The following is a 13,108-nucleotide window of genomic DNA, read 5'->3' on the forward strand; positions in this document are numbered from 1 at the left end:
TTAATAATTCCAGATTGCAAGGGTTACTCCAAGGTCCTTCATAATTATAACTGGAATTTGGATCACATTAGGGCATAATCACACTCTGAGAAGACTTTAAGTGTCCACTGGTGTTACACAATTAGACAAAAACCTCTCTTCAAGGATACTTTTCAGAGGAAAGGTGTTGCAATAAATCCGATCAGGAGTAGGGCCGAGTAACGACACCACCACCAATATGATCTTGCATATCGTTCCAGTTTATTGTTAGTTCAGTTACTCCTTATATACTTTAAGTTACTGTCCACACAGCTGTGCATGTGGACAGATACCTTATATGATTGGCTAAATATCACTCTTCATGCGGCAGACTTTATTTTGCTATTGGTTAGGCATTACGTTATGACTTTATTCATTACACTAGGCCTTTATGCATTATAAGCACTAGACAGATACATTCTGCAGTCTTCTCATCCATCTTCCCATCCTTGGATGCCCAAAGAAGATACATTTCCTCAGGTTCCCAAGGCTAAAGACAATCCTGGCTTTAAAGAAGAACAATGACTAGTTTCATACTCTGCTGCTATAGCAAGGATTGTTAAATTCTCCCAAGCTCACAAAATCATGTCCCCTCTGTATGAGAAATTCTTCCACAACTGGCTGTATTAAAAATTCCTCCACAGAAAGGCATTTAAACATGTTGATGTCCTGCAACTTTTTTTCATTTCAGTGTAAACCCTGGTATATGATTGCTCATTATATCATAGCTATATAGAAAATATAATAAGTATAGATGAAAAAAACACAATTCAGCTGAGGAGATAAAACATTCCCTGGTGATGAATGGACTTTACCCGCAGGGAGTGGATGAAACTACTTAACACTGAGTATGACTAGTGAAATATACCAGACAGAGTCTGAAATATCTGATTCCGATAGCTCTGCCACTCAGTGATCTGCAGGGCAACATTAAACAACTTATGAGTTACTTTTGGCTCTAATTTCTTAATGCATTGTTACTACTACCCTAGGGCATTGTCTGTTTTTCTAGTCACAACATTTTAAACCAATAAATTATTTTTTTAAATGAATGTCTGTTCTGGTTTGGTTTGTTGGGTTTTTTTGTAGCGAGGGAAGGGCCACAGGAATGGCTCAGGTAAGAAGCTTCAAAAACCCAGCCAAAGATCCATTAGAGGGACAACAGATGCACCTCAGTGATGACCATACGAAAGAAAGGCTAGAACATCTGAGCAGAGAGGCACCTGGAGGAGAAGAGCTGTGCTGGAGAGGAGAGCGGTGCTGGGAAAGGAGAGCAATGCTGATGGTTCATGAGGAAGAAGGGGAAGAAGGAGCCCTACCAGAAGTTTCCCTGCAACCCATGGTGAGATGGCAGCTGTCCCCCTGCACTCATGGAGGAACGTGGTGAAACATTCCCTGAAGGTGCCAGGAGGGGTGAACTTGGCCAGTGGACTTGGATTTTGTGGCCAGTGGATTTGCTGCTAGTGGATTCTGGTTATGCAGCTTTGGAAGACCCCAGCACAAGGGGAGTTTGTTCCCGAAGGAGTCAGTGACTCTGTGGGAAGCCCACGCTGGAGAAGCTCTGGACCTTGTGAGAAGGACTCATGAAGGAGAGGTTCATGGAGGACTGTCTCCCATGGGAGGGACCCCATGGGGAAGCAGGGAAAGACTGTAAGGAATCCTTCTTCTTGAGGAGGAAAGATCGGCAGGAACCACCAGCCTGTGAGCTGACTCTAAACCCCATCCCTGTGCCCCCTGTGTGACTGAGGGGATGAAGGCAGAGAAACCAGGAGCAAAGTGATTTGGACCCAGGAAGAAGGGAGCGATGGGGTAACATATGCAAGCACTGCTCTGGGTGTGTGCTGTGTGTGTTTGATTAGTGTGCAATTAAATTATTATTTTTTCCCCAGGTAGAGTCTGCTTTGCCCGGGACCTTAATCGGTGACGAACCCTCCTTGTCCTTTGTCTCAACTCAGGAGCTTTGTCCTCCTCATTCCAGAGTGTGTGTGGTGGGGGGGAGTTGAGTGAGGAGCCATGGGGCTGTTTCTTTCTGTTGTCATGTTGGGCCCAAATTACGACAATGCTATATTTCCAAGTTTATAAAGGATTAACTTTTTCTTGTTCCACTAAATTACAGAGGGTGAAAAATAGACCAAAAAACTATTATTGTTTCGTTACTGTTCCTCAGAAATCATAAAGTATTTTGACAGGAAAGCAAACAAAGTAAAAAGGTTCACCTTCCAGGAATCTCTTTTCTTTAGCTAGTGGAAGCTAAACAAGTCTGGGTGATGTCTGGATCAAGAGCCTGAAATGGAAGTTGCTAAACAGCAGTAGTGTGTAATTAGTCATTGAGAACAATTTCAAAATCTGGAGTAAGTATGGAGAAAAAGCGTAAGGGACTAAGGTTTTTTGTTTGGTTTGTTTCTCTGTTTTCCCCCATGTTATTCTTCTGAAGCTGATGTGAGTGATTATTATACAGTCTCATTATATGTTATATCCACTCTGAATGCCTGCATATCAGCCATGTCACCTTTCCTTCACCATGTTATGATTTTATTTTTTTTTTATCTAACTTGCAAATATGCCACTTATTTTCATTTTCAGTCCTTTGCAGCCTGTCAGCCTTCACTGTAACTGCTACACATACTTCATTTACTGTTAACTCATTCATTTCTTTTCATTTGACCATGATACTAGTCTCCTACAGGTTCTTTTCAAATAAATCTTTGTTTCCTTGAGAATCATATTTTTTACTGCACTTGCTCTTATTACTGCAAAGGAACTTACTATTAGTAAGTATACAAATGCCTCAGTTTACTCTTCCAAATACTCTGCTGCTTAACAATAAATTTTACTATTCCAGATTCTGAAGTTCAGAGACAGTTCCAGTATTTTTATACTGTCTCTTTATATATTTCCATGTGTTTGTATCATTGTGTTCTTTCTTTTTATTCTATACAGAGTTGGTTAGCTCTTTGGGGCTTATTTCTGTGCCTTTATGCAATATTGAGCAGTCTTGACTTGATACCCACTTAGAGCTTCCAAAATCCTACAGGTAATAATAAGAACAACTAGCCTCTTTTTATCTCTCACTTAACTTTTTAAAATAGATTGCTGTCACTCTCAACAATTCCTTCTGTAAGCATCAACTGAAAAACACCTGGCAGTAAAACAGCGATTAAAATTAATTCATAAATTAAAATTTATACATACATCTGAATTTCTTGAATTTTACAGGATGTGATAGGAGAAAAGAAAAATAAGAAAAAAGCTGCTAAAAACCCCACAAACCCCCTGTATTTAATTTTAAAAATTGATTTTGCAGTTCTGGTGTTCTTAAAACTGTTTTAGCTCCATTGTCCTTCTCTCGTTTTATTTCAGACTCATTGTACATGCATGAAAATTGCCTGAAGAGACCAAAAGAACAGAAAATTCTGAAGAGACATAGCAGTGGCAGACTTTGACAAGCTAGCAACACCCTTAATTTTAGTCATAGGGAGAAAAAAATTAATAAAAGAAAGAAAACAGAGCTTAACTATGTCCAGTGAATATGGATTTTTTTTTTTTTTTGTCAGAAGATTTCTTCCCTGAAATCTCTTAGAAATACCAGTATATGAAAAAAGTTTAGCTTCAGCATTAATTTCTTTGACCTTTCCCTGAAAAATGCAAGGCATAAGTAGTTGTTTTCATAGGTAATTTAATAATTTCACTCTTCTGATCATTAAGTATGGTCTGTTTATTCAGAGACATATTTATTTTTAGCTAGGCTCCCTGCAGTTTTATACATTAGCTATGTTATTGTCTTCTCTTTACCAATTTCAGTTCTGTAGAAATTAAAAGCAAAGAGCACCATTTCTTCCCATTGTTTTAAACAGAGCTTGCTTTGTTTCTCCTGTGTTCTTCCTGGAAATATTTAGTTTGCAACCTGGTTTTCATTCTTGTTCCTGAATCCTTGGAGCACCTTTTGTTGATGTATTATTTCACAGGGGCCTTCAGACAGCTGTTCTGCCTCTTTGCTTACAGCCTCTGAGAGTTGCCAGTATGTTTGGGTTATCCAGGCAGCCTGATGGGTATGCAAATGGGGCAGCACACCTTGAACTGAACTGGTGATTAGATGAACCTAGAAAATTCAGCACAACTGGGTGGGGGGTAGAGGGAGGGTGTCTCCATTTGACTCAGGTTTGACAACAATGCTCTTGATCCTCTCGCCCTCCAAGCCAGGTAGGGAAAGAGAGAGAGAAAAGGAGAGAGACTTGGCTGGATTGAAAACTAAAATACACAGCTTAAATTAAACACTAATTATAAAAGAAAATACATACAGTTATATACAAATGTGTGCAAAAGCCTCTTGCCTCCCCTCACTCTCAGCAACTCCCAAAGCCCTCTTCTTAGCTGCAAACAGTCCTGAAGAATTCTGGACTGCTGCTGGACAAAGCACAGAATTATGAGGTTCAGGAGAGCTCGAGCCTGGGGATTGATGGTGACGGATGGACGGAATCTTCCCCGTATGCCAGCCATGCATGGAAGAGAAGGGAAGAAGAAGGAAGGAAGTTGTCTTCTGTGATCTCTGACCTTCCTCTGAGCTGACGTAGGTAATATGGAAAGGAATATCTCTGGCCAGTTTTGCTGTCTGTCTAATTCCACCTCATACGGGGGGTCATAGATCTCCCCACAGTGTCTGAGCTGGCAGAGTAAAGGTGTGACCTTGAAGACCCAGCAGTTAGAAAAACTTTCCACCACTATCAGTCTTAATTGGAACACTCTGCTACTAGTCAAAAGAAAGTTTACTAACTACTAAATTTATCACAGAAGCACACCTTTCCTAAGAGCTATGATGCATTTGCAGGATAGCCAATGTGCATTCTATTGGAATTACGTATTTGCCTTATAGGAGAAAATGTATTGTATAATCTAGCACTTAAGTTTTAAAAGCTCTCTTCTTCCTCTCCCTCCTCCTAGTCTTTGAGATGTTTCTGCCTTTCCTGTGATTTATCAGTCTGAGACTTCAAGATGTGTCTGCCATGTTACCATGGAAGGAAATGTGAATTCCAAATGCTTGTTTCTGAAGCTGAAACTTATATAGAGCCTGACTAGTAGAGACCATTCCCATTGAAACTCTGTTTAAAATTCATATTTGATTTGAGACATTGTTGCATATCTTTTAATTTCTGACACTATGTCTGACTAATTTAGGGCTATGTGTGGGACATACAGGTCCACAGCTGCAAACTGCTGTGGAAAAACAAGCTCTCACTGCTGTATTTCAGAAAGCTGTGGAAGTTATTTGTAAGTGTACTTTTCAGCTATAGTTGTCTGGAAAATGTGATAGGACATAGTAAACAAGCAAGAAAGCAGAAGTTAAATATACAATTTCTGCTAAAAAAGAAGAACCAAACAGGGAATATTTTTGGGGGCTAAACTTTTAGATTTGACTTCCAGATCAACTAAAAGTGGAAAACAGTCTAAGTGGTATTTCTCTTCCCCAGACACTCTGGCTTCTACCTCTGAGAGCCTTCAACAGCAAAGTATTTCAATTAATTCCTTCTTAGACTGTTCTTACCTGGGTTTCATACTGTTCCTGTGTGGTGGGCTACAGACCTACTATGTAACTGGTGCAAACTGACTAATCATTATATTTCCACTGATAATTATGCCACTTTTATTTCTATGCAGTTTTCTCAGTTGATCAGTTTGGTCTTACCACAGAGCTTGTCTACACACTTCTCATTACTGCATCCATTGCATGGTTGACCTGCTTTATATGGTTTTCTTGGGTAATTCCCCCTGCAAAGCAGAAGAATATTTTGTTAGCTCAGTTGTTTGAAAAGCAATTTAAATCATGTTAGAATGAAAAGCTACTTGGAGGGAGGTGTGTGGGGGAGAGAGGAAATCCCTTTTCCAAAAACTGATCATTGCCATTGTTTGAAATACCTTTTAGATTAGATTAAAGCTCTCACTGCCCCAGGTGAGCAGCTCCCTGATGACTCTTGTCACTATAAATTAATGAGACTTCTCAAGCAATACCGTATTACACAGTGCAAGTGTAGAAGAATCTGCCTTTAGTCCCTCATTATCCACCCGTATTATTTTAAAAACAAATCTGTAAAAGGTAAGCTCAGAAATTCTAAGGTGCAAGATAGACTAAAGGATTATCTTCCTTTTATTTTGTTCAATTAAAATACCTTGTTTGAAGTTTGGGTGGGAGCACAGAAAGATGCAATCTTTCTCAAGCAGCAAGCTTGCACATTCCCCACTTTTCCTGCAGTGAATGAAGTCAAAACAGATTTCAGCTGTGATGTGCTCATCTGCTTTTGCAAGAAGGGGATTTTCTGCAGCTCCAGCCATGTCCAGAAGATTCTGCTCTCAATGGCCAGAGGAAATTTTCCTTGGTCTGCTGACATATGTACATAGCTTCTTCTGAAATTCGTTACAACTGCTCCCATGATTGTTGGCATCTGATACCAGGTCAGTTATAGAATATTTTAAAAATAAAGGAAACCCACAAATGCCGTAATTAACTTACACTGGCCCATAGTCACAAACAAAATATGCTTCTCTCAATAGTCCTGGAAAATTTTCAACTGTACTGCAGAAGTGAACTGTGCAGCCAACTTTGTAACTCTCTGCCCAAATGACCTGAAGGGCAAAAGGAAATGTGTAATACACCTTTTCAAAGACTGAAAAATCAAAAACATTAAGGGAGGAAGGAGAAAGGAAGGATCTTGTGGAAATTTAGAACAGTTGTCACAGGAGCAACCCAAAGGGCAGCTGGTACAAATGACTGATTGATAGATGTTTTTGCATTTATTACATGGCTCCCCCAAACCCATGAATTTGTCAAGGCTTAATCCCTTTCTACCATTACTGGAAAGAGGACTTGGACATCCCTGTGGCTCAGAGCATTTCTTTCCAATATCACGAAGCAATAAACTGGTGGGTGAAAACCCCTGCTGTAATTCATGTTTCAAAGCAGTGTCTTCCAAGCCTCTGCTTGGATTTTCCATGAAACCATTACACCATGAACCACTGGGTGCATAAGACTCACCTGGGTGTAGTGACCACACATGCCAGTACATCTATTTGTGTTGAAATCATAGCTGCTGACCTCATTAAACCAGCCACTGACAGCTGCATCCACAGAGAAGATGGTTCCTGTGCCACTCCAAATGTTTTCTCCAAAAGGGGTAAAGCTGGGGTGCACCTTCCCTGGCATATGGTAGATATTGTGCTTAAACTTGCACTTCTTTGCCCACGCTTTGGCAGTCATAGCTAAGGCAGCATCCCAGGACTGTAGAAAAGGAAGAAAACAGAATAACCTGCACTGCAGTTATTTAGCTGAATTCAAACAATTTATAACAGAAACTTGAAAGGATTATTTTTCCCTTTTCTGCTTCCCATCCCTGCATTCCGTTTCATTCTCTGACTTGACATTTCTACTCCCATAGCATTTCTATTTTTTCTCTTTTCTCCCCTACGTATTGCAGGACATGTACTATCTATCCATTGTCCTGACTTGTTGAAATATGTCTACAGGTGGCCCAAGGAGGTTGTTCCCTTCCCTAGCAGTGTTCAAGGCTAGGCTGGATGGGGCTTTGACCAACCTGGTCTAGTGGGACGTGTCCTAGCCCATGCCTGGGGGGTTCAAACTAGATGATCTTTAAAGTCCCTTCCAACCCAAGACATTCTACAATTCTATGATTCTGTGCAGAGCTGGGCTGCAGCCTCTAAGCTGCTGTACCCAAAAGGAGGTAAATGGGTGAAATTCCCAGATTCAGAGGGGCTTGCGGGACTTTGTGCCTAGAAGCTGTTTGCTGTCCAGGGATTTGCACTTTGCAGTTATCACTAGACCAGATAGAAATTCCGTTTTGCTGGCTAGGATGGAGAGAGGTCACAGCTGCTCCCTTCCCCATCCCCTTCTGCCTCCTCAATGTGTGGTCAAAGAAAAGAAAAGGCTCTCTCATCTCTGTTGGGCTGAGGAGAAACCATGCCCATCCTGACTGAACCTGGAAGACTTGCAGAAAGATTTTATGCCACTGAATGACCAGGCAATAAAATGGCAGGAAAAATATAAGTTAAGGGATTTGAGAAAAAAACAAAACAAAACACAACTTTGACTTTGTGTTCATGATGATGGGATTGGAGATGGCAACTGCCACTTGTAAGCCAATGTTTAGTAGTAGTCTAAAAAGCAAATAAAATGTTATACATTATTTGAGAAGGAATGGAGAAAACCAGATATATAATTACACCACTGTGCAAGTCCTGTTAAATGCTGTGTGCAGCACAGCACCCCACCTTAAGAAGAAGACAATAGAAATGGAAAGGGCAGAGAGAACATGGAGGAGGACGCCCATCCTCAAGTATTGAGGGCTTTCATAAAGCAACAGAGAGTGCTCTGCAGCTCTGATCAGAGACAGCTGGACATCCTGGGTGAAGTAGGTAAATGAGCAATGATTACTTACTCCTTCCAATACAAAAAACAGAGACTACCAAAGCAAGCTAGGAATTAACAGGTCCAAATCAAACGCAAGGAGGTATCTTCTCACAACTTGTGAGAATGCTAGGGACAATAAAAACTTAGATGAGCTCAAGGCTGAAAAAAAATCATACAAGAAAAGTCTATCAAGTGCTTTTAAATACAAGGCAACATCTTTGATTCAAGAGGTTTCTATACATCTGCTGTTATTCCAAACTTGCTGGGTATTTGGTCTGAGCTGCTTATTTGTTCTCGTGTGCTAGCATTTAAAATGAAACATTGTTTAAAACAGCAAGAAATTAAAATCACTAGTCAGAATTTTACCCGTTTACTATGAGTTTCCTCTCATATAAATGATTTATACTGTGCATGTGATTTATGGTTTTAACTTCCTGTCCAGAGAGGCAGCACTCCTGGAGGGCTCAGAGTTATGATATGAGCTGACTGGGGTTACCTCCCTCAGCTATCTACCTACCTTTTTCCTTTTGTATTCCACCAAACCAGATGAGACCTATTCATGGCCTGTTCTGCTACCCATAGTATTTATAGGAAGGTCTGCTTTGCAGCCCAGATAGTATGTCTGCTTTTCAAACCTTGCTACAGCAAATGAAGATAAGGTATATAAACAGTTGTCCTGGCAAATCTTTCTTCAACACATGTTCTAAACTGGAAGAAACAAGGGGAGATGATAGATTTTCAACAAATCCTTTTGTGCAGATTGCCTATTGAGGAGCTTTTTAATATCAAACAGCTTCCCTGAATGAAACCTGGACTAACATATAACAGATAAGTACCAATCCCACCCCAAAGACTTCCCTTCCAATTATTGAAACTGAACAACACTGTGAAAATTAATGCCTATTTCCTACACAGAACTAACATATCTAGAACAGAAATAATTAAAAGGGAAAAAAAAGTAAATGAGGAGTAAGATGGTCTAAATCAGCAGCACAATCTATATTGATTTTCAAAGAGTTCACCAACGCTTCCTTACCATGTGCAACATATTGCTGGCTGGTGGATTCACTTTGGATCGAAATGTGTTGTGAGCTCTCACAAAATTTTCAATGAACTTTGCATCTTCTATGTCAGGCAAGGGATATTGTGGATAAGCATGACAGCAAGTCAAGAGATCCAGTAAGACCAATGGAGCAAAAAAAATGTGATTTTCATTTTTCTTCAATGCTTTCAGTACTCTTCCAGATTTTGAAAGAAAAATCTCTTAATTGGAGGTAACACTGGCAAGCAGCTCTTCAGAGGTTGTCTGCTGGATATGGAAGCACTTGAAAATCTCTAAGTAACAGGAAGTAAAATTGCTTCATAAGGCACATCTCTAGCTGACATCATAGCTGGCTGTCAAAGTGTAAACTGTGAAACAGGCGTCAGTCATGCATATCAGCAAGGTTCAACACTCCAGGAATACTTCTGTCTCTTCTTTGAGTGTGCTCCATTCTGTTGGACTGCCAAGCTGTTCTGTGCTTGTAGGTCTCATCTGAAGGATGCTGCAGAACAGCTTTCCTAAAACCTGCTTCAACCATAGAAATTGCAGCTTTGACAAAATACAAATCTGCAATTCAGCTAATTTTACTACCTGATAGCTCAGTTACAATTATTTTGCAGGTACCTTGCTTCCATTTCAGAATTACTCAGAGAATAAACAGAATTAGGAAAAGTGCACCTCAGCAGGAGAAAAACAAAAAAGGTCCTGAACCGCAGCTTGCTGCAAAACAGACCTTCTGACCTCGTTTGGTGTGTAACAAAAGTACAATTTGGAAATGCCAAGCTTGAGTATGCACAGATTCTCTTCTTCCTTATCCATTTGCCATTATCTGATAGCCTGAAATCACTGCAGGACCTGCCTGTGCTACATGACACTGTTGGCTCCATTTAGAAAAAATATATAGGAAACATATAAAGGAGATTTGACAGTAACTCTGCCTTAGGGCCAAGCATTCATAAAAGTGTTTATAATCTAATGATATATAAGGGTGCAAATCTTTTAAAGCTGTTGGTTTAAAAGTACTTGGAAGATTGACGCCATATGGGTAACACGTAAATAGCTATGTACTGTCATCTTTGCTGTTGTCTTGCTATTAGGTAGTGTTAAAAGGGAAAAAACAAAAAAGGCCAAACATGATATTGCCAGATGTTTGGTAAAATCACAGAATCATAGAATGGTTTGAGTTGGAAAGGACCTTAAAATCATCTAGTTCCAAGCCCCCTGAATGGGCAGGGACACTTCCAGTAGATCAGGTTGCTCAAATCTGTTGTGTCACTGTACATTGTTGTCTGGATGCATATGAAAAGCCTTTGCAGAGGCCAAGGAGTGTACAATATCCCAGAAATGTATCTAAGTTGAGTACTAGTTAAATTTTCAGGAAGTCAATTTGTTGCTTTCTGTTAGCTCAGCATGAAGGATAGTGTTAATCTGCTGTCAGATGGCAGCAAGGCAGTGTAGTCATCATACAACTAAATAAAAGATTTATCAAAGTTGAGAAAGAAATTATTGGCTGAATAGTTAGAATTGCATCTCTGGTGGGAGGATTCCCCAAGATGGCTGTGTGGAACACCTCTGCTGAATATGTAGATGAGTTGAAAACTGATTATACAATTCTCACAATGAACTACTAGTGATAAGAGGAAATATGTACAAGTATATACAGATTTATTTAGGAGTTTCCAAAATTCCTATTGTTTGCCTCCACCCAGAGCAACTCCCAGTGTATTTCCCTGAGCCAGGGCAGTCCTGAAAAAGCCCCAAACTTCTTCCAGAGATAACAGCAAAGCAGAGAGCATCTGAGGGAAGAGATACAGGAGTCAGGAAAACATGGGCCTAGGAATCAAAGGAGATGGATAGATGGAGTCCTCCCCAGTTGCCAGCCATGGACAGAGAGGCTTGACTTCTGTGATCCCTCAATTTATATTGAGAGTTATGTATATATGGGATGGAATAATCTCTTTGGCTATTTTTGACATCTGTCTTGTCCATTCCTCCTTACGGGAGAGCTGTAGATACAACTCTTCTTCTTTCGTGTTCGAAGCAGATGATCCAAAAAAAAATGGAGTAAGGTAACCTTGTTGTCTCAGCAGTAACTGTAAACATTCAAGTGTTATGAGTCCACCAGCTGGAAATCTTGCCTTTAATTTTGGCAAGTGTGCTGTTTATAAGAGAATTCACTGAAGGAAAAACAAAACAAAAACGAAAAACAAAACAAAAACAAAAAACAGTAAAAAGAAAATTGGCTTCATCCTGACTCAAATCAGGACACTTTACAGTGAAAATCATTGCCCAAGCAGAAGAATCCAATAGCATTTTAGACACGTAATGATCACCCATATCAGAATTAACTGTTGATTGAGAAGACTACAAGGCTGTGTGTAGAGCTCAGACCATTTCTTAAAAGCCTGTGAAAGGATCTCAGATATCCTAGGATACTGTACTGTAATGCGTGTTCTTATTTAAACAACTGAATGGCCCCCAACTGAATTGCCCCATTTTGTCCTGAAGAGGTTCTTACAGCTGTGTATAATTAATTAACAGCTTTGCTGATATATTCCATGCTATTGGGAGAGTACTATACTGTGGGAAACTGTTATTTTCTTCCCCACATAAATCTAAACAAAATGTCTTTTAAGCCAGCAAAGGCCTCTCCTGATTATCCCCAGCTAACGAACTAAAACAGACTTGCTTCTCAAGGACAACTGAACCCAAAACAACAGCTGTGGTCTGGGACAGAAAGGATGGACGACAAGCCATCCTGTGCCCCTGGCAGTCACTGCCTTAAAGTGGGGCTCATGGACGCTCATTGGCTCTGCACAGTGACACTGACTGGACCGGTGGGTCAGGGGGTATAAAAGGTGGCGAGGGCAGCAGGTGAGCCCTTCCCTCCTCCCTGAGGCCCATTCGGACGCTTTCTGCGTGGGACACCCCCCTGCTGCGGACACTGGTGCTGGGACCCTGCCTGCCTGCCCCGGGTCCAGCCTGAGCCTCAGCACCGAGCGTGCCGGGTTCCCGAGCCCTGGGGTCGGGGCCAGAGCTCCCTCCCCGCGTTGCTGCCGCTTGAGGGGAAACCAGCGGCCGCTGCACCCGCTGCCGAGAGACTGCCCCTCCGACACCACGGACCTGCCGTCCTGCCTTCCGGCCACCGACCAACGCTGGACAAGTCGCCGGAGGGTAACATCACCTCACACACACACATTCCTTTGCTCATACTTGCACACACAGCGCGACCTCTTAAGGAAGACTGGCGTCGGGTTTCCTTCCCTCCTCCCCTCCTCCCTTTGGTCCTTAATCCTCTCCCTTAAAAGCACCTTTGCATTGCCTCCCTAAAGGACACTTTCTCACTACATACATATTGATATCCCTGGTAGCCATTCACACCTGCATTGTCCCTAAACATCATCCCTCGGTTTGTGTTAACCCTTAATAAACCAGTTAGTTTGTGGAGTAAATCTTGGCTTTAGAGGCAATTTCTGAGCGTGGTGGAGGGGGGGGTACTGTCTAGCTACCACCCTGAAACACGGTCCCGCGGTGGCCGTTGCTCCGTGAGAGGCAGCGCCGCGTGTGGCCCTCGGGCTCATTCACAAACCCCTCCACATTGAGAGGGGGAGTCGCAAAAGTATCCTGACAGCCGG

The 13,108-nt window shown here is 41.4% G+C and overlaps 1 protein-coding gene across 1 annotated transcript; it reads right to left on the reverse strand.

Moving 5' to 3' along the window:
• Positions 1–5,675: 5,675 nt before the first annotated feature.
• LOC127396013 (glioma pathogenesis-related protein 1-like) lies at positions 5,676–9,646 on the reverse strand. The gene is given in 5 exon segments (XM_051643562.1): positions 5,676–5,781; positions 6,521–6,633; positions 7,043–7,285; positions 9,468–9,631; positions 9,634–9,646. Coding segments are annotated over 5 exon segments (639 nt in total).
• Positions 9,647–13,108: the final 3,462 nt, after the last annotated feature.

The sequence above is a fragment of the Apus apus genome, chromosome Z (assembly GCF_020740795.1).
Source record: "Apus apus isolate bApuApu2 chromosome Z, bApuApu2.pri.cur, whole genome shotgun sequence".
Lineage (NCBI taxonomy): Eukaryota > Metazoa > Chordata > Aves > Apodiformes > Apodidae > Apus > Apus apus.